The 24,787-nt window shown below is 44.9% G+C and overlaps 1 protein-coding gene across 1 annotated transcript; it reads left to right on the plus strand.

The window, feature by feature from the left end:
• Positions 1-1,153: 1,153 nt before the first annotated feature.
• On the plus strand, positions 1,154-23,020 carry C11H13orf42 (chromosome 11 C13orf42 homolog). The gene is made up of 4 exons (XM_044777212.2): positions 1,154-1,717; positions 17,671-17,818; positions 19,381-19,621; positions 20,558-23,020. The coding sequence occupies exons 1-4, from the start codon at positions 1,301-1,303 to the stop codon at positions 20,730-20,732; spliced, it is 981 nt and encodes a 326-aa protein (XP_044633147.2). The 5' UTR covers positions 1,154-1,300; the 3' UTR covers positions 20,733-23,020.
• Positions 23,021-24,787: the final 1,767 nt, after the last annotated feature.

Here is a 24,787-nt window from a genome sequence, read left to right on the forward strand (position 1 = left end):
CCAGAGGATGCCCTCAACACAGATACATTTATGATGTCCTTTTATAGCTACATTGCAAAAAGCAAGTTATTCTAGAGCAGGATATAAACATTAAGTTTTTTTTTTTAAATCACAGACCTGTTTGAATATCTGATAAAAGCATGAACACTTTATCTCTCAAAAAAAAAAAAAAAACCCCCAGCAAAATAAACCATGCTGATACATACATCCAATAACATTTTACATACAATTTCTGGGGGCTCCTAGTCTCCTAGAATGCCCATCTCAGCTTAAGAAAATGCCTCTGCTAGAGATTTACATGCTTCAGCTCTCTGAGAGGAGTCTGGGAGAGAAATAGACTGTGTGGAAAATGAATGCAATAATGATGTTTAGCATTTGCCTGAGAAAAATCCTAGGGGGAACAGCCCTGAGATTCTAATGTACTCAAACGATGCTCTTAAAAAAGTAGTTTGTGTCTGATTACAAACAGTGTATTTAAATGAAAATGAGCTCAAGCTAAAGGATGGGTCTGCCCGGATATGTGGCCACCCTCAGCTCGCTGAGGCTTTGTGCAGAAAGTTGTGGTCCAGACATCTGAATCCTCCGGCCCCACAATGGGCGGCTATCTGGTATCGGCTGCGAGGTCTCGTTACTGCAGGGTGAGGTGCCTCCAGGACGCTCGAATGCCTACTCAGAGCCCAGCTTATCGGGGATCTGAGAGCCTCCTGCCAACCCCCCTCGCCCTGTCCTATCTCGGGGGACCGGATTTGACCTCAAGCAACACACTATTTTTGGCTTAGTGGTGTCCTTGCACAGCAGGATTTCATTTCGGATACAGAGAGTTCAGGACCAGGGCCAGCTCAGCCAAGAAGGACAGGTAAAAATCCATACCAAGATCAAGTCAAACTGAGCGAGACCACCTCCAGAAACAGAAAAGGAAAAAGAAAGAAAATAGCTGAGCAGGAGAAGCATTGTCACACTTTCCCCATCCACCTGGGGCCTTCGATGGAAGAGCACAGAAGGAATTTGCCTGAAATGGTGCTTAAAGCCAGCCAGGGCGCTTGCTGTTAAGCTCACGGTGCACTACCTCATATCTTCGGGTGGCTTATGACATCTTGGTTATTGGACGTAAATGTCGACCCCATGAGAGATGCCCAGGTCGCCCGCCTGACCGAGCCCACAGCTGCTGGGATTCCAGAGATCGGAGGCCTCCTGGCAGGCAGATGGCGGCACGCCTGCGTGTTGCCTCCTCGACCCCCAGCTAGATTAGGTGGTGCCGCGCAGGCAGCTGGAAGGCACCCACAGAGAGAAATCGAGCACCATGTTCAGAAAGATCCACTCCATCTTTAACTCCAGCCCGCAGAGGAAGGCGGAGGTGGCGGAGAGTTCCCGCTACGTCGGAGCCAGCCCCTCGGTGAGGCTGATCCGCAGCAGCTCCATGTATGTGGTCGGCGACCACGGGGAGAAATTCAGCGAGTCCTTAAAGAAATACAAAAGCGCCAGCAGCATGGACACCAGCCTGTATTACCTGCAGCGGGAGGGGGACCGGGCCTGGATGTATTCGCGCACCCAGGACTGCCTGCAGTACTTACAGGAGCTGCTCGCCTTGCGCAAGAAGTATCTGAGCAGCCTCAACGACCTGAAGCCCAGCCGCGCCCGGGGCGCCTCCTCGACGTCCTCCAAATCCTCCAAGGGAGGAAAAAAGGCCCTTGGCCAGTCCACCTCCAAAGAGATGAAGGTAAGTGCAGCTGAGAAGTGCAGTTCAGAGTTCTTCCAGGAGCCTCGGAGGCCAGTTTGAAACCTGGCTCAGCCCCCTTCTCATCCACACGCAGTTTAATTAATGTGCACGTTCTGAGCAATGGCTCAGCTGTCTCTCAGAGGCTCTCCATTGCCTCGTCCCCGGCCTGGGGAAGGGTGGCCAGCCCCATGTTGATTTTTCCGGGCAGAGGCAACGGGGAGGAGCCGTTAACGGTGTCCCCAGAGCAGCCTGCGGGGAGGGCCTCGTCTTCAGTATCAGGGGGCACCGCTTCCCCTCATCCATCTGTCGCTTACCGCCCGCTTCATGGATGAGATAACGCTTACAGGGCATCTAAAAATCCCAGTGAAAAGTGACGTCTTCATGTGAACTAGATGTTTTAAAATCTATAAGTGTTTTGCCCCACGTGAGCCAAACAGATAGAGGATTTGCTCTGCCTGTACCTTGGGCCCGGGTATTTTGGAAAAACCTGCACAGTCTCAGAGAGAGTCTGTGACTCCAAGGAGATGGCATGACAGCCTCGATGGGCTCTGGAGGCTTCAAGCCCAGGTAGACCAAGCAGGAAATGAGTGCAAGAAGTAACTTGCATTTATCTCATTGTTTGTGCTTATCACAGTGTTTGTGCACATTATCTTTCTTTGAGCGTTCCAATAGTGCTGTGGGAGGCCGTGGCAGGACCTCCCTCTGTATCACAGAAGAGCAAGCCGAGGCTCGGTGACCTGATTCCAATAGGACCCCCGATTCATTCAGCTACTTGTTCCTTCATTTCCCTAGAGCAGGCCTGTCTCCCCCACATCCTAGCTGTCTCCCCAGAGGGCCCTGCAGGCAGTGCAAGCCCCCATTAACGCTGAATGACTGATTGGCCTGCTACCCAGTCTCTGAGGCTCGGCCTCGCCCACCTGGTTTCTACTGTCTGCATTTTATCCCAGGTGGGAGCAGCTTAAATAATCATTTCAACTCCCAAACTATGGCAGTGTTGGGGCTCATACAGAGGGTCCCCGCCTTAGGTCCCAGTACTGACCCTGTGGCCAGGCAGCTGTAGATTTGTGGGCCGGTCACCTATCCTTTGGGGCCACCTCCGATGACAGGGAGTTGAGGGGTTTCTGGCCTCCCTTCCAGCTTCAGAGCCCTGGGGTTCTAGGTTCTGCTTGGATGCCCTCCAGGCACGACATTCTCCTGCAAAATGCCGTCCTCTCTTGTAGAACCCTGCTCCCTGCCTGCCTGCTCCCTTCCTAGTTGAGTTGCCTGAAGACAGAGGGAGGACTTAGAGGCAGGATAACCGGCTGTGGCCCCTACAGGAATGGCCGTGAAGAGGGTCACAGACATGACACAGTGGATGGATTTCCTCAGGGGGCACCTCCTACCTGCTGTAACCAGGAAAGAGTTTTAAAATGACTTTGAAGTCAGTCAGACCAAGGCCTGAATTTTAGATCTGTGTTTACCACCTGTGTGTCTTTGTCAAGTTCAGTTGACCTCTCTGGGCCTCTCTTTCTGTAGCATACAAGTGGAAATGAGACTATCCCTTATGAGGAGGAAGCAAGATCCTGCCTGTGATAGGACCTGGCACACCTTGCGTCGTCCGGGGTTTACTGACTCTGAAATGCGGTGTCAGGGCAGCCTGTAGATCAGCTGCTCTCCTTCCTCATCACACCTGAAGAAAGAGCCGTGTGCTGGGTGTGCCTGAGAAATAATAGATGCGGTCTCTCTGGCTAGCAAGGTGGCCTGTGGTAGCCTCGCTCTCTGTGCACAGCAGGGGCAGGGGACCAGGAGAGCGCCTTCCTTCTGGAATGCCATCACCTTCCCGCTCTGGTAGAAAATGCCTGCTGATATTCAGGTTTAGGGCCAAAACATTTTTTCCCCTGAACTCCGGTTATGTACTGAATTGTGTCTCCCCAAAATCTTATGTTTAAGTACTGTCCCCCATCACCTCAGAAGGGGACCTTCTTTGGAAATAGGGTAATTACAGATATAATTAATTAGTTAGGGTGATTGCAGGTTATTAAGGTGGACATTTAATGCAATATCACTGGTGTCTTTATAAAAAGGGGAGTTGGGGCACAGGCATGCACACACAGAGAATGCTGGTGAAGATTGGGGTTATTCCGCCACAAGCCAAGGAACTCCCAGAAGTTAGGAGAGAGGCCTGGAACAGACTCTTCCCTAGGCTTTCAAAGACAGCATGGCCCTGCTGACACCTTGATCTCAGACTTCCAGCCTCCAGAACTATGAGACAAGAAATTTCTGTTGCTCTAAGCTGCCCAGCTTATGGTTCTTTATTATGGCAGCCCCAGGAAATGCATACACCCCTCTACAGAATTAGTCTTTTCTCTTCTCTGATGTTAATCTAAACAATTCTCTGTCCTGGTGTTTACCATGTCCTATTGTGGTTTGCTAACATGTGTGTCTCCCCTGGTGGACCACAGGAAGAGTGGTAAGTTTGATGATGCTGAAACAATATCTTTGTCATTGTTCTATCCCCAGAGCATAGCAGTGAATACTTATTGGTCACTGATGGATGCTTTATAAACTTTAAAGTCGGTTGTTTTTCCAGGAAAGCTGGCCTCAGGTAGCGGGGAGCAGTGTTCCCTGGGCAACAGAGCACCACGGCAGCCCCTTCCTCCCTCCCCACAATTCCAGTCCCTGGCCTGGTCATAGAACCTAAGTTCCTCTGCCTGTCTCTCTTTTGGGGAAAGATAATGGCTTTTAAACTGTTCTGTTTAAAACTCTCAGTAAGAAGTATGTTTTAGATATTGACTCAGTTTACCCAAACACACAACCGAAACGAAAGTGTCATGAAATAGACTTATTCTTGTTCTCTGTTATATAATCTGATGTTTTTCAAAGTATTCGATACCATTCTTTTTTATTTTTTAACCTTAGTCATGAAATGCTAAATTTATTTCACAAGCCACTACTGGGTTAAGACCCACAGTTTCTCACACCCTGGAGTAAGGCATTCCAATAGGTCCCCTTGAAATGCTAACGTGTCTAAGGCGTGAAGTGCCAGGGTGCCAAGTGGTCTGTTATCCCAGGCCTCTGGAGATACTAATTGCCTAGAAGGGCATCTCTGTGGGTCCATGGGAGGAGGAAGCGAGGACGGGCCAGAGGGGAGGTGAGCCTGGGGTGAGTGTGGGAAGCCGTCCTGGGCCCCCATATGGTGGAGGTCCTGGCCAGGCCCTCTGACAATCTGCTTCTCCCTCAGAATAGGAGGTCATTACAAAAATGAATGAAACACACTTTTTGCAACATTTTTAAATCAAAACAAACAAAAATCCATATCTCAGGTTTTTGTGTCAGTGTTGAGCATAAGCTGCAGTTTGGGACTCATCATATTTGGATGCTCAAATGTTAAAATTTCCAACAGAGTGCAAAATTCATGTGGCGGAGGGACAGCATATTTGAAAGTGTCCTGTCCTGGAACATAGTGTTTCTGAACTGTTGGGGCAAGGCCACCTGATACCCCTGCCCTGGGCACCTCATGTGTTTCTGTGAGGGAAGAGGGGCAGTGATGGTCTCTTCCACACCCGCCTCCCCTGGCTCCTGTGCCACAGCCCAGGCTCCATCAGGACCAATCAGCAGTTATTCCTGACTTTTAATCACCCTCCAAACCCCACAGTTTGAGTATTAGCCCCATTCTACAGATGAGAAAACCGGGGCTCAGAGACGTTAAGCAATTCATGTAAGTCTGTGCACCTGATAAAGAGAGAGCCGGGATTTAAACCTAGTCTGTATCACGTTAGAACTCACAGTCCTGTCAGTGTATCCACAGCAGCTTTTAACTGGAAAGCACATTTTGAGCTTGTCTAATCTGTATCAGATGTGGGAGTGTGCCCCTCAGGACGAGGCGAGGAGGCTGCTTACTCCTGCACATCTGGGCCAGGGAAAATTGTCAGCCAGGTTCCTGTCTCCTACCCTGTGTGGATTCTGTGCGAGGGTGGAATTCTCCCAGGCGACCACATGGCCCATGCTTTCTTTATCCAGGAGAAACTTGGCTGGAAGCATGACTCAAAGGCATGCTTTACACTCTCCTCTCCACAATCCATGAGTAAAATTTCCCTCTGGACAGCTTCTCTTCACATGGCTGCCTCTGATTCCAATTTTACTCTTGGTCTCCGCAGCATCAAAACATTTAGTTGTATTATCTGCTTTTGCCCTTCTCAACACGCATGAGGGAGAAGCTGGGGAAACAGTGTGAGCACAGCTACAGTAAGAACTTCACAATGGGTAGGTACTGTGTCCTCAAATCATTTCAGCAGAAATACTCTCAGATTTCCCAACTCCTTCTTCAAAGTCTCTGAGATGATCCACACACCAGCAGAATAACGTAGCAACAGAAACTGGAAAATCAGGAGAGAAAAAACATCAACATAAAATCAAGACCGCTCAAAAGAATATGCAGATCATACAGGCTAAATCAGCTGCCAAAAATGAGCTTTATTGACTCTGCACTTTCTGGAAGCTGCAATAAAAAGGGAGCTGGATTCACTTAAAAATTTTGGCTCTCTGAGAGGAAGAACCATACCCATTGCTTAGGGGAAGCGAGATTTTACCTGGCTTTAAATTCCAAAATTTCTCGTATGGGACTTGATACAGGGTATTGTATGTGATGTAATTTGTAATGCCCTCAATAATATTTTAGTAACAATTCATCAATAGATATATCATTCATTCATTCCTTCATTCCTTCACCAACACATATTTATTGTGCGCGTGCTGCATGTCAGGAACTAGTCTAGATACTTGTAAGCAAGTCGAAATCCCTGTGCTCATGGGACAGTCTCTCTTGGGGGAGAGCAAGCTATAAACCAGCACACAGATTTCTGGTGGCGATTTCTCAGAGGCCCTGCTGTGACAACCAAGGGCGCAGCATTGCCTTGCCTCTTAGCGAGGGCCTAGGGAATGCCTGAGTACGAGGCATCTGCTGGTCCCTTCTGAACCCAGTGGAGAATTCAGACGTCAGAGGCATGGATGGACCACACAACCCTCCAAAGACTTTTTTCAAAATCTTCTGTCGATGTGGCTCACCCTATGAGAGAAAAATGTCTGTAAAAAGTAAGAAGTTGTCCTATTGAGTTTCTTGCAATGTTCCTCCTCTTTCTAGCATCTTGAAGAGCAAATTGCTTCCTCTGCAATCTGTTCAAGGGACGTGACTGGCACTGGCCTCTGCGTGTTCCTCTCCTCACCTTCTTGTTATCTTGGTAATTTCTTCAAGCTGCTGGGAGGGGCTCTGGCTTATTTGAGTTTTCTCTTTTCACTCCTTCTCACAAACAACACTTCTCTCAGCCTAGGCTTTTTTTTTTTTTTTTAAATAACAGCTTTAATTCACATATCATAAAATTATACAATTATATATACATTTATATACAATTATACCCATAAAAGTGTATAATTGAGTGGTTTCTAGAATATTCAGAGTTGTGTAACCCATCATCACTATCTAATTCCTGGACATTTTCATAACCCATTTCAGCTCTTTTTTTTTTTTGGTGGTAAAATAAACATAACATAAAAATGACTATATTCAACATAGTACTTCATAGCTCCTTAAATGAGCACTTTTTAGGATAATGAAGTCTATCACAGCTAAGGAATTCTTAAGTGCTTTTCTTTGAATAATTTTATATAGATTTCTTTTAAAGAAAAATGTATAACACTGGATACCTTTCAACTTGTTAATTGTCAGATAATATCCAGAGTTCTTCACACTAGACCTCCATGAACTTTTCCAAATTGTCATTTATATAAACCCATAATAACTCATCCAAAAGACTATTAAGTCTTAATTAATATATTTTTAGAAAACTTTACCAAAGTATATTAATATTGTACTAGAAAATGAATTCCTTAAAAGGTCATGGAAGCTCTAAAAATACTTTATTTAGGAATTAGGGGAATGTTTTAATGAAAGATTTGACAATTATCTCTTAATTTCTTAAAATATATAATAGACTTTTTAAGTAAAATATTTAAAACTTAAAAAAATTTACCATTTTAACCATTTTTAAGTGTATAACTAGTGGCATTAAGTGCATTTACAAGGTTGTGTGTAGCTTACCACTATCCATTTCCAGAACTTTTTCATCGTCCCAAGCAGGTCGTCTGTATCCATTAAACAGGAACTCCTCATACCTTTGGTAACCTGGATGCTACTTTCTGTCTCCATGAATTTGTCTATTGTAGGAACCTCGTGTAAATGGGATCATCCCATATTCGTCCTCTGTGACTGGCTTTTTTCACCTAGCATAATGTTTTCAAGGTTCACCTATGCTGTAGCATGTGTCAGAACTTCCTTTATAAAGCTGATCAGCTTGAGTTTTGATGGGAGGTGAAGAGGAAAAGTTTGAGATTATGCTCTGATTCTGACCAGAGTGCTTGCCAGCATTTGGCATCCTCACTGAGGGCTGTTCCACACACTTTCAGCACCAAATGAACAGGTAAACAGCCAGCATCCCACTAGGAGGACTGGCCATGTAAGTGGACACTGGCCTGGATGGACCACAGAGAAGAGCCTCGGGGAGGCTGGCCACTGAGCCAGGGCTGGCCCAGCGAGGCCGTTTGGGGTTGGGTGCACTGCCCCATGGAACGTTGCCCAGGTGGTTTGGGATGGACATTTTTTTGAGACTGGGGTTACCAGTCACCTACCACAGCCAGAAGAAACCTCATGAATTCCCCTGTGGATCATCTAGTTCCAAGCAGCTTGGGTACCTGATGTATCTACCTGGATGAACCAGCTGCAAAATGTGCATCCTCCCTGCACACTCCCCACCTCTCCCTCACTAAAGAAATTCACCTGCTACAAGAATGATTGAAAAAGAACCAATAGGATTCTGGAGAATGCCTGCCAAAAGTGATTGATTTTTATTTAAAATAGTTTTATTCTGACAATAGTTAGCTTTCGGAATCAATTTTCTATGGAGGCTATTCAATCCTGGTTCATAAAATAAGACCATATGAACAGCAAATGGAAGATGCTTCCTCCTCTGTGGCAGGAGGGTCTGAATCCAATTCATCTGAAACAGTTCCAAACCATCCATATATAAATTGCATATGGGATGGGAAACAGGTTCTGGCTCTGTTTTATGCCACTGGGAGTTATTTTTCAGATCTGTTGGGGAGACTTTCTGCAAACACAGTAATACTAAAATGCAGGTTTTCTGTGAGCATCAATTACTGGGGGTCTATATCTGATTTGCAGAGTTGAAAGGCAGTAAAAATTCATTATGAGCTGCAAAGAATATTCCATTATGCTTGGCAGAGCTCTCCACAAGATGACAGACAGTATAATAATGACTGATAACAGAGCGTATAATTCCTGCAGCCCCTCTCAGTCAGGCCACAAGATGGGTAATTGTATTTCCCAATCCATCTTCCAGGCACCTGCTGTTTGCTCAGCCTGGAAACAATTCCTGTTCTCTTTATCCTCTCCACCACACCTTGGTCACCTGGCTAGCTTCTTGCCTTTTATGACAGCAGGGAAAGCACTTCCCCGGAAGCTTTTTCTCCCAGCTGCGGGCTAACGCAGTGGGTTCTCTTCCTCACGGTGTCTGACGCCTGTCTCAGCACTCAGCACTCAGCATTGTAACTGTCTCTTCATTTGCTATTTCTGCTGTGAGCTCATCGTGTGGAGGCACCATGTCTTATTTATCTTCTTAACTCTAGCCTTTAGCACGTGTCCAGGCACAGAGAAGATGTCCAATAAGCCAGTCAGCTGAGAAACTCCAACTGTAATTTAAGAAGGAAATTGTTCCAAAGTTTAATGGAAGATCTGCAAAAGTAATAGGTCTGTGGTGTTTAATGAATGAACAACTATGTTTTGTTTTTAATGGAGTAGAATATAGTTTGAGTGTATTCATATGGAATCATATTCTAACAATTTAAATATCCAGTGTGCGATGGATCAGAGCTCACCATCAAAAGGACAGTATCTTAGGTAAACATTTTTTTCTGATGATAAAGTTATATTTGCTCCATTAGATGAAATTTATAAAACACAGAAAAGTGTAAAGAGGAATAGAAACATAACAGAATCCTACCATCCAGAGATAAGCACCGTAAAATGTTTAGGTATATTTTCTTTCAATCATTTATTTCCTATATATTTGCTTATATGTATATTAGGATTGCCAGAGAAAGTAAAGGATGCCTAGTTAAATTTGAATTTCAGTTAAACAATGAATAATTTTTTCGTATAAGTATGTTCCATGCAATATTTAGTATATGTTTATACTAAAAACTTATTCATTATTTATATGAAATTTAACTGCCATTCTGTATTTTTATTTGCGAAATTTGGCAACCTTAATGTATATCTATGTATAAATTTACTAAATTTGGTTCATACCATATGCTTTTTTATAATCTCTTTTTTCAGTTAATATTATATATTGTGGGTTCTTTCCCATCTCATTAACTAGTTTTTGAAAACAAAAGTTTAATGGCAAAAAATTTAACAACTCACATTCTTGAAACAATTATTAAAAATTGTAGATAAATACATCTTACTCCATGTCAATAAAGCATTTTTGAGCAGTGATTCCCAGAAGTGTAATTTATGGGTCAAAGGTTAAAAGTCATTCATTTTTAAAGATTCTTTTACATACTGCTTTCCGGAAACATTTTACAATTTATACTTTCATTAACAATGAGTTAGAAAGTCATTCTTATTGCACTTTATCAGCACCAAGTATTGTCATTAATTTAAAAAGTTTACTGATACAATAGATAAATTGCAGTATTTTATGGTACTTTTCTCTGATTATTGCTTGAGCAAAGAATGACCATTTTATTTTATCAAACCAATGGGTACTTCTTGTTTCATGGATTGCCCATGCATATCTTTATAAATTTTTCTTTTGACTGTATTAAAGATTTGTTATTTATTTATATGCACTCTTCTTATATTAAGGATATAAACACATCATCTGCTATGTTTGTTAGAAATATTTTCTCCAAGTTATGATGTATCTTTTAATTTTATTTGACATTTTTGGATGTACAAATGCTACTGATTTTTATGTAGGCAAATATGTCCATTTTTGTTTTTGATATTTCTTCCATTGTTTTCATGCTTTGAAAGTCCTTGTATGTCTTTAGGTCAATTACATATTTGCCATTTTTCCCCTTTTTTATAGTTCCACTTTTAAATATTAAACCCTTTTATCTATCAGCAATTTATTTTGTTATGTAGTGGCAAATGAGAATTCAAGTTGAATTTTTCACAAACAGCATAATTTCCCAACACCATTTGACACATCCATCCCTTCTCTCCTTGGATTGTCATGTTTCACTTATCATATGTGATGATTTTTTACTGTGTTTCAAAGATATTAATTCAATTCCATCAGTTGGGCTTCTAACAGTTTGATAAATGTCAGTAAAAATTTTTCATTCAGTGTTTTGTTAAAGCAAGATGACCATTTAGATGACGTATAAGGTGAAGAGTTACCGGATGCTAACGACAGAAATAATGGTCTTATGTTTACAAAACTGGGAGAGAAAAGACTAAACCTATCAGCCTAAGAGTCTGCAACCTCTGATACCAAAGACAGAGGGTGTGCAGCTATGCTCCCACAGCGATTGTAAGATTTAGTTATAATAGGTGATATCAAGGTTTAGTTAGCCTAGAATTCCTGACAAAACTCTTCCTTCTTTTTATCTTTGAGCTGATTTTCTCAGCTCTGTTGTCTCTTTCACTGATTTTTTTTAGCTCTGGTCGGTCTACCACTTAGCTTAACTATTGAAAATCTGTACACAGGTATGCGTATGGTTGTATTTAAATTTCAGTGACTATCCTTTTCTCAAGTTGTTTCTTTCTTGCATCTATAGTTCTTGTTTTGTAAACTCCCACTTTTTTTCACAAACCCCTATTCAATAATTGGTTCACATTTCTCAGGTGCTGTAGTATAAAGGGAGAAAATAAGCATCACTTTGGACTTGATCTTGGATAGCCATCCTGAGGATGGCAGAAGGCAAAGAGGATGAATCAGTTAGAGCTCATAAGGTTTATCCTGAAAAGCTTCTTTTGAGGATATTAAATTGCTTGTGGCTAAATTTGAACTGTTTTTCATTTAATTTCACCCAGCTGAATGATCCAAGGGAAAAATCTTCTCAATCCAGACCAATTCCACATTTGATCCTGGAAGTTTCATTACCGACATTGACATTCATATTTCTAGGTATTATTAGCTCAAAAGATTATTATCATCAGTACTTCATAAAAATAAGTATAAAGTTCTTAAATTTGCTAGGTTAAATCCAAAAGTATACGCTAGCAGCATGCAAACTGGTTGGAGAATATAAACATTAGGTAAGGGTGTGTAGAGAGCATACATTCATTCACTCAACAAATAGTTATGACTCGATGCCAGGCACTGAAATAGGTGCTCCACATTCACAGATGAAAAGACAGTTTGTCTGTCCTGATGCAACCCAAAGTCTGAAGCTGCAACTCTCAGCATCATTGCCTGAACCACACTAGGGTGTGGAGTTTCCTTGGAAGAGAAACAGGTAAAATTACAACCAGAATGTTGGGAGTTTCGTATATTGTACAACCTGTCTCATGTATGCAGAGGCTGGCAGTGAGTATCTATCAAAAGGGAGTCATATCCGTGAGTGCTATTTGCCAAAGCTATGTCAAAGAAGAGGTTAAGACCATTGGTCTAGTGTGAAGCGACGAGGGTATATTACAAGGTGCTAGAATGGACTCTCCACACAAGGCAGAACATGAGCCTAGCAAAGAGGGCCTATGTCTGTCTGCTGCCACGAGTGAAAGCTTCAGAGAAGAGGTGACATGTAAGCTGGCCCTGGAGGAGGTGAGGGGGAATTGCCAAGTATGGGAGATGAGAAGGAGGCTAGATGTTCAGGGGTGGTCCTCTTGGCTTTGGATGGGTTTAGAATGCCCCCCTACCCTAACGTCTGACCAAATATTGCTATTTACAACTGGAAGTTCATTTCGTAGACTCCAGATTCCTTGTGGAAAATACTGACAGAATCCGGAAGAAAATGAACAGATCGGCGAAGGGACAGCCCAGGGAAACAGAGGGCAGGTGAAGTCAGGCAGGATGGCAGCTGATGAAAAGGCAGGAAAATATCATAAGCGGCCGCAGGGAACTTGGAGTTTGGTTTGGAAAAATACAAAGGGGTCCATCCGGGAAAAGTAATCTGGGACCCAGGCCTGGTGTGAGGAGGTGGGACAGGAGGTTCGGAAAACGATAACCCTAGAGCCCTTGAAGGTCAGATGTGAAAGGCAAGCTGGAGCAGAGTCGGCAGCGCAATGCAGATGCTTTCAGAGAAAGTTCCTTCTCCCTGGGGCTGCTATGAGGTTGATGGCAAAAGAACATGAGCCCTGTGAAACGCAGGCCTGACCAGGTGCAGGAAGCAGGCTGCATTACATGCAGTCTTTCCAAGGACATAGTTAAAAGTTCTGGGCTAGAAAAAGGTCGAGACTGGGAGGGAAGCAATCCACTTTTTCCTGGAGTTCGGAATTCAGAGAGGGCAGATTATTTCAGATCTCACCCAGAGGTGCTGATGATTGACGTCCTATTTTCTACAACCACCTCTTTGTAAAGTAGATTTTTCCGTGACTTTAGCCTGAGCCCGGATCCCTGAGCCTCAGCGGATGCAGCTCTTGTGCTAGTGGTCTCTGCCGGAGACCCAGAGAACATCGAGGAGAGACAAGACAGGCCCATGGAAGCTGTGGGAAGGCAGAAAAAGCTAGAATCAGCCTGGGTTTAAACTAGGACCTGAAAAGGCCCAGAGAGCAGGGTCTCGTAGCTTAGCCTAGGTAGTCAGAAACATCATCATGAAATTCATTTGGAGACATTTAAAAGTGTACTTTATAAAGTACAATAGAAGCTCTGTTGATCAAATCCTGCTTGACTGACTTTCCAGATCACTTGATGTTCACCATTCTCTCTACAAAACATACTCATGGCAAGCTGAATCCTTAAAACTGGATGCCAATCCAAACTAAGGTTTTATTGGCAAAATGCAAAATGACATATATGTAAGCACTAATCGTAGTAGCAAAAGACTAACAAGCTAAAGATCTGCCAGTGGGGCCTGTGGTTTGTTCCTACAGCGTGTCTGTGCAGTGGAGACTCTGCAGCTATTACAGGGGACCAGGAGGATCTCTAGTCACTGCTAGGAAGTAATCCGAGGACACACTGAGTGAAGAAAGTGATGTTCATAGGTGGATATTGCATGCTACCATTTGTTTTTTAAAAATGTCAGTAGATACAAGTAGAAATATACATTTACTTATGTTTTCATACAACAACGATGGAGAGAGAGATAAACAAAAAACTTGGTGTCTAACCAGAATGCAGTCTAGCAGAGTTGAATGCCGAACATTAAACCCAGGAAGCAAACCAAACTGCATCAATGCAAGCAGAGGGAGCGCCTCCCAGGAAGGGATTTAGGTCAAGTTTGGGGGCTGGGATAGAAAGACGGATGTTGGGTGCACCCCCGTGGATGGGATGCTCTCATACCCTCTGGCTAGTGAGGAGGCAGGTTCAGAGGATGGATGGAGTCCCCTTACCTGGCCTCTCTGTGTGCCAAGCCATAGGAAGGACACAAGGAGCCTGGGCCCTGAAATTCAGGAGCTCTAATCCTCTTTCTTCAGGGACCTGAGTCCTTCCTCTTGGGTTCTGTCCCAGGTGTCCTTGGCTTCATGGAGATGCTCCTGTCTGTTCTTGCAAAGCCAGGGAGTAAGACTGGCACTCAGGATTTGCATCCTAAACCAGACCCTGAGGTGGGGATTTGTGGGTGCTCTTGCTGCCTCCCTCATGCCCGGGCCCTGTAGAGTGGAGGTTCTCAACTGCTGTGTATTAGAATCACTTGATTCTCTCAATTAGTTGGCCTGAGAAAGGGCCAGGTATAAATATTCTCTAAGAGCAGCCCAGGAGATCCTGACGTCCAGCTGGGATTGGGGAGCGCTGTCACAAAATCTCCCCGATGGGGAGGAGGGAGAGGCAGACCACTCCTGCCTCCCGAGCTGGGCTCCCAGACTCCGTCAAGGGGCGGTGCTTTCACGTGCAGGGAAGGAAGGCAGAGCGAAGTATGGAAGGAAAGCGATTGTTTATTCGTTTACGTTTATGTCCCTACCTCATTGCATGAAGGGTTTGGAGGGAACTGATGAAGGTAATAGCAGCTGGCGGGGGAAGCTCTCTTTTGGGATGAGACTTGGTCACACAGGTATGTTTGGGTCAGCCACAAACAATGTCACCAGTGTGTCACCAATGTCTCACTCTCCAGCCACACCAGGATCCAAAAGCTCTCCTAACAGAAACAAGTTTTATAATACTAAGGTATTGAATGACCAGCTAGAGACCCTGGAGGTGGGGCCTGGAAGGGGGCATTCCTCAGTGTCGGCTAGGGAGCGTACCAGTCCGTGTCTGTGCATGTGCCCAGGATGGCAGTCACTGCCAAACACAGTAGAAAGGGAATGTTATGGGAGCGACACCTGAATCCTGAATCATCAAGCTTCAAGACTGGGAAACTAACATGTTTGGCTATTTGGACTAACCAACAAGTGTGCAGCTGAAAGTGCTGTGATCCGTTAGCTTCTGTGGACCGCGAGTTCAGTGGTTAAGGTGGTGACGCATATGCTAGTGGTTTATTTTTTTATTTTGTAAGTGTTACCCTCAGAGGATAATACGTGAGGAGATTTGGGAACTTCACAAGAGGCCACAGCATAAAGGATTCGCGTTAACCTAACTAATGGTAGGATACTCACTGTTTTCTTAGCTTGAATAGTTAAGACACTGAAGTAGACTCTTTTCTAAACTCTTTAATAAATGAAAGCGATTCATTCAGGCTGCTCTGAGCTGAGGGCCAAAGCCTGCTTCCCAGAGACACGGAGGCGTGAATAGCTAGATCAAATTGTAGGGTGACCCAGACAAAAAAGACGATGTCCACAGGCAAGACTAAGACTCTAGCATTAAGCCAAACACTGATGGCAGTTGCTGCTAGAGATGGGGTCGTCCCCTCCGTGTAGAGATGGGGTCATCCCCTCCGTGTAGAGATGGGGTCGTCCCCTCCGTGTAGAGATAGGGTCGTCCCCTCCGTGTAGAGATGGGTTTTGAGATGCAAAAACCTATGGATCTTGCATTCTTGTTAGATGATATGCATCCTTCCTTTGGGGCTCATTCCAGATTGTAAGGCTTTCTCTATTCTTTGTTTCTCTCTCTTCCACTTCACAAACAAAAAGCTCTAAAATGATATAAATGTCCTAATGGAATTAGGTTAGATTACGGAGGACCACAGAGTCTAGAGGAGGGAAACAACCCAGGAAAGGGGTGTCTTCCTGGAGAAGGAGCTGCCTCAGCCAAGTCTTACTGGATGAATAGGAGTCAGCCAGATGAGGCGTTCAAGCTAGAGGGACCAGCCAGAGAAAACGCAAGGAGAATAAAAAAGTATGGACTTGTCTCCAGGGCTGAGCCCTCTTGTCATCTGCCTGATGTGCTCACACGGACCTTCAGCCAGCCTCTCGGTTTTTCGGTCCTGCATCCCGTTCCCAGTTGGTGGCATACTTGGTGTTGCCAAGTCTGGAGCATTTCTGGTTCCCAAGCATCAAATAGTCCCGGGTCTCGGCTGCTTCCCCCACTTACGATGCTCTGGGTGGTCAGTCCTCTGCTCTGTTACGTCAATTACCCCGCTGTTACATCAATTACCCCTCTGTTACTTCAATGACCCCTCTTCAACCGCTTTCCAACTGCCAGAAGCTTTTGGAAATCTCTGTTTCACTCATGGCCGCTCTCTTGTTCTCTTTGTCATTGGGGTTTTACTTTCCCTCCTCCTCGCTTTCATTTTAGTGGGCTCTTTGAAGGGGGAGGGGTATGATGACACGTGGATAGTTTTCCACTTTTCGCAGAAAAGATTCAGGTGTATGTTGTCATTCTTCAATATTTTCTCTAAGAAATCTCCTTACAAATATAAAAGGAAAAAAGCCTTCGTTTAAAAATGTTTTCTAGTAGTACAAAATGCATGTATTTCACCAAAATCTTGCACATACATAGAGATGTCATCCTTTTATTTCCCAACATGCCAGTCTGTAATTTAATCATATTCCTTTTTAATACCATCCTACTTTCAAAATGCTCACATAGAATAAAAGAACTCCACGCACAGTCAAAATAGCTCGGGTTAACACACATTGTCCCCTTTTGTTTTCTCTCTGACTTCTCTCATTTCCTAAATTCCTCAGAGAGCTTTTTATTAGCCCACATATTGACTCTATGCCTTTCATCGTGAGTTCTCCATCCAAGTCCACCATGGTGTTTGAACTTCCATGTCAGTCACTTGTGGGCCCTTGTGAAGAGGAAAATGATGAATGAGGTCGTGAAGGAGAACAAGACAGGATGGAGTCCCGGAACCTAGTTAGGCACTCGGTAGATTTTCTGTAACTCTATATTTTATAATTCTTTATATTTTTCAAACAATCACACTAATTTCTCTTGAGTTTATTCCATGACTTGAGCCCAAATTTGGCCACTTTAGCTACTGACAATTCTTAGGGAGCATTTCCAACGTATCTTGTCCTTTCTTTCCTGCTGTGGGCATCTTATCACCCGCCTAAAGAACTGTACAATCCTTATTGGGTGTTTGGCCGGAAAACAAGGCCAAAGAAAGTCTGAGCATTTTGCCTAATGGTCAATAACAATCCCTGACCAAGAAAGAAGCAGTTCTTATCACCCTTTCTCTCTCCCCCCTTGAGGTAATTGGAAGTCCATTGACCCACAGCAATTGTGGGTCTGGAGTATCTATCTGCCTTCCACAGGGCACTTACTCAAATTTACCTTTTAAACTCTGCAACTTTATAACTTCACATACATTTAGTTTCAGTACATTTAATCCTTTTTGGTGGTTATAACTTATTCGTGTGAGAGCGCTCTGAGGCTGGCTCAGGCAACTCTCCTCCCCTTCACATCTAGCAGAAAACAGCCCCAAAGAAGTACTCGCAGTTCAGCGCAGATGTGGCCGAGGCCATTGCCTTCTTTGACTCCATCATTGCAGAGCTGGACACAGAGAAACGGCCGCGGGCTGCTGAGGCAGACCAGCCCAATGAAGACGTGGACTTTGATGGTGAGTGCCGTCCCCCAGGGCAGGGGGTGGGTGGGTTGGGGGTCTCTGGAGTGGACTTATAAGATGGGCTATCAGGAATGCCACCTCCTGATTACAAGGAAACTCACGTCTACAAGCCGGAGCCTGGCTCTGAGCTTGTTCTTGTCCTTGGGGCCCTTGCTTTAGTTGTCGCTCCTGCCACCACCCCAGCCTACCCCTCCAACACTCGGGGCCATATTTGGACAAAAACTCCTTCCCTGTGGTTCACTTGCCACAGCTGAGACAGGGTAGGACTTCTGTAAGACTCCATGAGGGACACGATTAAAGAAAGGTGTTAGATGGGGAGTTGTTGTTACACAGATGTAGAGACAGAGTTTCAGTTTTGCAAGGTGAAAATGTTCTGGAGATCTGTCACTCAACAAGGTGAATACATTCAACACTACTGAACTGCACACAAAAGGATGGCTAAGATAGTAAATTTTATGTTATGTATATTTTACCAAAATTTAAAAAAGAAGAAAAAGGAATAAACTGTATTTAAAAATCCAGCTTCTGACCCTACCTGAGCGAGCCTCGCCCTGGGGCAGCACTGTCTGCTATACTTGACTCTGACACTTCACCCACTTTGTCACCCCTCCCTCTAGCACTCCGTCTGTGGCTTTCACAGGCCACCACTCTGCAAGGATGTACAGAGCAGAAGAGGGCCAGGGTGCCTGCCCAGGCCCAGCCTGATTGCTAGAGAAGGAGTGAAGTGAGGGCTGAGGGCGATGCTTTCCTCCTTAGCAAGGTGTATCACTGGCTTTCTCCTGGTGGAGAGCGAAGAACTCAACACTGTTCATGAGTGGAGCCCACTTTTAAATTCCATTACTTGACTGTCAGTTTCTCTAATCTTTGACTTGATCCCCATTGTGTAATTATTGATGATTTTATCCGGGGGTTACTGACTCCTGGTTACTGAGGTAACAGGTTTTGGTACCTATACTAAATGATTCTTGAATGTTTTATCTAATTCTCAAAAGACTACGTTTGGGTGGCTTGTTGTTCTGGCCTTGATAGACATGTATCTGTGACCTTCTGGTTCTCATTGGGTTTGGTGGAATTTCGCAGAAGGTTGCTCCCATTTCGAAAGCTCATTGTACCCTGCAGGTACCTGCCCTCCTCCCCCACCACAGCCTTTCAGTCTCTGACAAAGAACAGCCCTCTCCTCGGGAGTCGAACCTGGGGAAACCCAGGACGTTTGTGAAGGGACAACAAAATCCACTGTGGATGCAAGTGTCATCTTCACAGTTATAATTTTTTAATGAAAATGACTATATGGTTTTTCTTCTGATAACAACAGTAAGGTATGTTCATTGTAAATCATATAGTCAAACAACACACCAAAACATAAAGAAGAAAGTAAAGAATATGACCTGTAACACCACCACCCAGAGATAATAATCACTGTTAACATTTTGGTAGACGTTCTTTCAAAAAGACATTTGTTGTGAGTTCTCAACCTGATTCACCCTCTCCATTGCCTTCTGCTCCTCCCAATGGCAATGGCGAGATCTCCTTTCCAGGTCCCTGCTTCTCTCTTCCAGTGGCCACCAGCTCCCGGGAGCATAGCTTGCACTCCAACTGGATCCTGCGGGCGCCACGCCGGCACTCGGAGGACATTGCTGTGCACACCGTGCACATGACAGATGGCCAGTTTCGAAGGAGCACAGAGCGCAGGACCATCAGCACTCAGAGGAGACTCGAGAGGCACCCCATTTATTTGCCCAAGGCTGTGGAAGGAGCATTCAACACCTTGAAATTTAAGCCCAAAGCCTGCAAAAAAGAGTAAGTGCTTCAGCCAAATAGTATAACCAAGATGTTCTCATGTGCTCCTGATGCTGGTGGTGGTTCTTATGGTACCTTGAGCCCCCATCCTACATGGAAAAATTATTCTTGGGCATTTTTTGGGATGGAGGTCTTAGTTAAAAAAAATTTTTTTTGATGGTCTATCCACAAAGTCTAGCCTGGTTCACTGCTGCCACCACACCTAACTGTTGCTTCAGCTCTGCATCTGCCCCCCTTTCTTTCTGGCCCACTTGGTCCTCATGCTTTGTGTCATCCTCTCTCACTGTTTCCCCCAAGTGCCACTGTCACACTGTGTGCCACAGGTTTTTAATGAGAGTTTGGAGTTGAAGAGGGCTTAGTACCAGGAGGAAACAACATCAAACCAATTAGACACCCTGCCTTAGAAAGGCATTAGCCAGGCTAGGTGGAGAACTTCTTGCTGGCTGGGCCCCTCCTCACCATCTTGCCACCATCTATTGGCTTCTCTCCCTCTAGATTCTCCTCTCCCAAAACCAGTTACTGTCTCTAACCTCCAAATTCCTGTGACCTACTCATTCAGAGCAGTAAGTGCTCTCTTGCTTTGGCCAACCCAGGGCATGCCACCAGGACCTTACCTGTCATAACACAAAGGGCTGTCTAGGCTTACCTACCTGTTTTTCTTTGTTTCTACATGAGCCACTCAACTCTGATGGATTCAGGGGTTTTCTAAAGAGCATTTTCCTCCTATAATAGTGGACCATGCACTGAACATTCCAAAACCAGGACCCAGTCCTCATCACCCATCTTTCACCTATGATGACACTGCTCTGTCCTCCCCAAGGCCCAGCCCTGGGGGAGCATCTAATGTTCTCCATTTGAATGGCAAATCAGAGCATCCCTTTTCTCTGCAGCTGGCCAAGCCAAACTTAAACCCTCTGCCTCGTTCCTCCCTTCCAGCCTGGGGAGCTCCAGACAGATCCTCTTCAACTTCTCTGGAGAAGACATGGAATGGGATGTGGAGCCCTTTGCGCTGGAGCCCCTGGCATCTCTGGGGGAGGACTACTGTGAGACAGAGAACCCCAAAGGTCAGTGGCTGCTTCGAGAGCGACTCTGGGAGCGAACGGTGCCCTGATGCCCTCGGTCCTTCAGCCTGGCCAAGGCAGGGGCCTTCACAAGGTGTCTGCTTTCAGCCCAGCATGAGGTGTTTGGCAGAGTTAAAAACGGAAATCGTAACAAAGTCAAGCCTGTGAGCACACTGCCTACTGGTGCCCAGTTAGTGCCAAACACACCTGCGGCTTCCCAGAGGACCTGCCTTAGGAGACTTCTGGGGCCTGGCTCTCCCTGCAAGGGCAGGCTAGCAGGTAGTTACAGCCTACCTGGTCTTCAACAGCAGAAGGTAACGGCAGGCCTTGAGGGGAGTGTCCAGGCTCCCTCCCTCGCCTCCCCTGGCCTGTTCCTAGCTCTTCGTGCATCTGTCCAAGTGGCTGCTAGTATGGTGCTTGGTACAGGAAATGAACCCACTCATGAATCTCTGGGCCAAAGTTTTTACAGAGGCAGCTCCTCTCTCTCCAGGGCTCAGAAACTCTCTTATATACTGAGGTTGCCTTCTTTTTGTGCAGAACTCAGTTCAGGAAGCAGCCCCTTTTGCCCTAACCTTTTTCACAATGTTCTGGAAACTTTCACTGGATTAGGCTGAAGAAGAGACCAGTGCCTTGGCAATGGGATGGTAGAAGGAGGGTGTGGAGACCCTGCCTCAGGACCACGCTATCTCCCCCAGGCCCAAAGCTCAGCTCCACTCCGCACAGGCAGTTGGCTGGGGAAGGAGGGAGATGCAGTGGTGCTTGTACTCTGGGTCTCACCCAGAAGATCCTGATGGACCCCATGCAACTGGTTTATGACGGGCTATGCCTCACCTTTGCCCCACTGAAGAGGGCAATCAGAATCATTAAGTTCCTTTGAACTAGAAAGGATTTCGGTATTTCAGTAGCTATCTGAACCAGAATTACATTTTTAAGGTATTCTTTGCATCCTCATGTGCTTTTTGCATTTTTGCTTATAGTTGTGCAGGCTCAAGTTTGAGAACCACTGGTTTGGAGAATACACTGCATTTTGTCCATCCTCACGTGTTTATTCTGGCGTTTTCTTGTAAAAAAGATGTCACCTGAGGGGTGCATGCCCATGAATGCAAGAGCGCTAGGGAACATCATGAAGGGAGACATACTAGGAAAACCCAACAGTCCAAGGGCCAGCCCGGTGGCATAGTGGTTGAGTTCATGCACTCTGCTTTGGCGGCCCAGGGTTTGCAGGTTCAGATCCTGGGTGTGGACCTACACACTGCACATCAAGCCATGCTGTGGCAGTATCCCACATACAAAACAGAGGAAGGTGGGGACAGATGTTAGGTCAGTGACAAGCAAAGCTTTCCTTAAGCAAAAGGAGGAAGATTGGCAACAGATGTTAGCTCAGGGCCAATCTTCTTCACACAAAAGCAGAAAACAAACCAATAGTCCAAATTAAGCCAAGGATGCTCTAAGCTAAAGTCACTCTGAGAGCTGAATAAAGCTGCCTTTCTGCCAGGCCCGTGGATACATGATATTCTTATTGTTCAGTTTTTTAGAAAGAACCTTTTATTTACGTGAACCCAACTGTTTGCATCTAAGTATTGTCTTGTGAAAAAAAAAACCCTAATAATTATGTGGCATTCTTAGGAATTTTAGATCAACACATTTTCAGAATGAACATATGCTGGAAATGTTTTAATACTTGCCCTTCTTATTTTTTGAGTGCCAATGTCAATGTTTGGGAGATTTCTTTCATTTTGTTTCTTATACTAAACCCACTACAGCCAGAAGCTTGACTGAAAAATAAATGTTTGGGAGGTTTGTTTTATAAACTTCACTAGAGCACACCAAGTTGACATCACCACATATCTTTCTTTTCCCAAAATGTGGCCTTGATTTGAAGCCCCACAAATGAAAGTCCACTGCTGAGGATAAACTCAGAACGAAGGTCTCTTTTCTCTGCCTCTTATCAAACTACAGTTTATCGTAGAGCGACCCTGACATTATGTGGTGAAGACGCTGTGTACATTTTGCTTTTACAGATAAGAAAAAGATAAACATGCCAGAGAGGATGTTTGGAGTCTGGATTTCTTTTTAGCCTTTGTTGCGTATGGGGCATGAAGCTGTGCTTTTCTCTTTTGCTTCATGTTTTGTATATTTTTGTCTTTAATGAGACTATGCACAGACTGTTTGAAAAATTCTGTGATTCAGAAACATAAGGCTGGCTCGTCTTTGGATGATTTTAGGTCTTTCAAATTGGTGATAAACCCCAGGATCTGGGCTCTACCTGGGGAATCCTGAGGTGGTATCTGCTGGGATCTTGAAATAAATAAAATGAGACAATAAAAGTCAATTCAGTAAAATCAGTTGACGTGATTGATTCTTTTCTTCTTTGAATTGACCAGTTATTCAGTCAGCTGGTCCATGGGGTGCTAGGTTAGTGGTCCTGGTTTTCCCAGGACTGTCTCAGTTTTGATATATGAAAATCTACCTATCCTTAGACAGAATATCCAAAAGAAGATGTGAGTCCCTGGCATCTGGCTTGTTCTTTAGCTCTTGGTTTCTGGCTCCCACCACAAAATGTCTTCTCCTTCACAGAGGAGATACACGGGGCTTTTAGTTTGGATGTGTATGCCCAGGCCTTTGCCTGGTTGCTAGGCAACTGAGAACACGGCTTCCAGGACAGAGCTTTCTGGTGCCCACTCTTAGACACAGAGTGGTTCTGACGGGAGGCTGCATTCCCCTCATCACTGATGGCCTTTTCATGGTGGATTAGTTCCCTGTTGCTGCTGTGACAAATTACCACAATTTTAGGGCCTTAACACAACACAAATTTATTCTCTTCGAGCCTGGAGGACAGAAGAACCAAAATCAGTCTCACTGGAAGAAGTCAAGGTGTGGGCAGCGTTGGCTCCTTCTGGAGGCTTTGAAGGGAGAGTCCATTTCCTTCCCTTTCCAGCTCCCGGAGGCTGCCTGCATTCCTTGGCTTGTGACTCCTTCCCTGTATCACCTCAATCTTTGCTTCTGCCATCACACCTCCAACTAGTCACTCTGATCTCCTGCCCCTCTCTTATAAGGATCTCTTTGATTACATCAGTCCCACCTGGATAGTCCAGAGTCATCTTTCTACCTCAAGATCCTCAACTTAATCAAATCTGCAAAGTCCCCTTTGCCATATAAGGTAACATTCACATGTGCCAGAGATGAGGATGCAGACTTCTTTGGGAAGCCATTTTTCAGCCTACTACACATAGTATCAGGAGATGTTCTAGTCCTTCTTATCAACCTAGCCCAATTTCTTTTTAAAACTTGACTATAACAGCCCAACATTCATGGCTAACTCCAACTTAGTCGTCATTTTCGAATTCCTTTGGTTGTAGCTGCTACCTGGTTATTTTGGGACAGTGAAATTCTGCCTTGTCTGACAGATTCCTCTTTCAATTGTACAAAATTTCCAAGTGGAAGAACCTAGCGCTTCACTCCCGTAGGGTGAGGAGCGGACAGCAGTTCGACACAAACACTGCTGCTGGTCAAGAGTGATGTCTTCCTTCAGTCAATCCATCAAGTCTTTATTAAGCAACTGCAACGTGCCGAGCAGAATTACATACAATGCACTTTCTGCCCTTCAACAACTGGCGATCTAAAAGGGGGAAGCTAGGACAGACACAGATAAAGCTGTGCTGAGCACCTGCTGCTCCCTCAAGAGCCTCTGTCTACCTACGAGAGGAGTTCTGCGAAGAGCGAGAGCCCACTTAGCTTGGAGTGTCTGGGAAGAACTTCACGGCAGATGTAGAGCCTTGAAAGATAGATTTAGACTTGAGCAGAGGATTGCTGAAAGTTGGCAATCCACAAGGAGGAATAGCATGCCAAAGGACAGTCGTCAGGAAGTCACGGAAAGGGTGGTAGGTGGTAAGGGGACACCTGTGGCTGAAGGGCAGGCTTTCTATTGAGCAGCCATGGGAAGCCAGATTGGATAGACTGGGGGAAGTCAAAAGCGGAGTATAGAGTTGATCAGTGGGGATCTTGAATTGAGCATTAGTCAGTCCTGAGTTGAAGCGTGGAGAGCAGAACCCTCAGAAGATGCAGTACAGTTGTGGGGGGCAAATCTGGAGGAGGGCCCCCTAAA

Source organism: Equus asinus, chromosome 11, assembly GCF_041296235.1.
Source record: "Equus asinus isolate D_3611 breed Donkey chromosome 11, EquAss-T2T_v2, whole genome shotgun sequence".
Lineage (NCBI taxonomy): Eukaryota > Metazoa > Chordata > Mammalia > Perissodactyla > Equidae > Equus > Equus asinus.

Bases quoted from the DNA above. Each gene is read 5' to 3' on its own strand.
- C11H13orf42 (XM_044777212.2), top strand. From the start codon at position 1,301: ATGTTCAGAAAGATCCACTCCATCTTTAACTCCAGCCCGCAGAGGAAG. The intron at 17,819-19,380 runs GTGAGTGCCGTC...TCTCTCTTCCAG, and splicing joins TGAAGACGTGGACTTTGATG to TGGCCACCAGCTCCCGGGAG. The intron at 19,622-20,557 runs GTAAGTGCTTCA...CCTCCCTTCCAG, and splicing joins CCCAAAGCCTGCAAAAAAGA to CCTGGGGAGCTCCAGACAGA.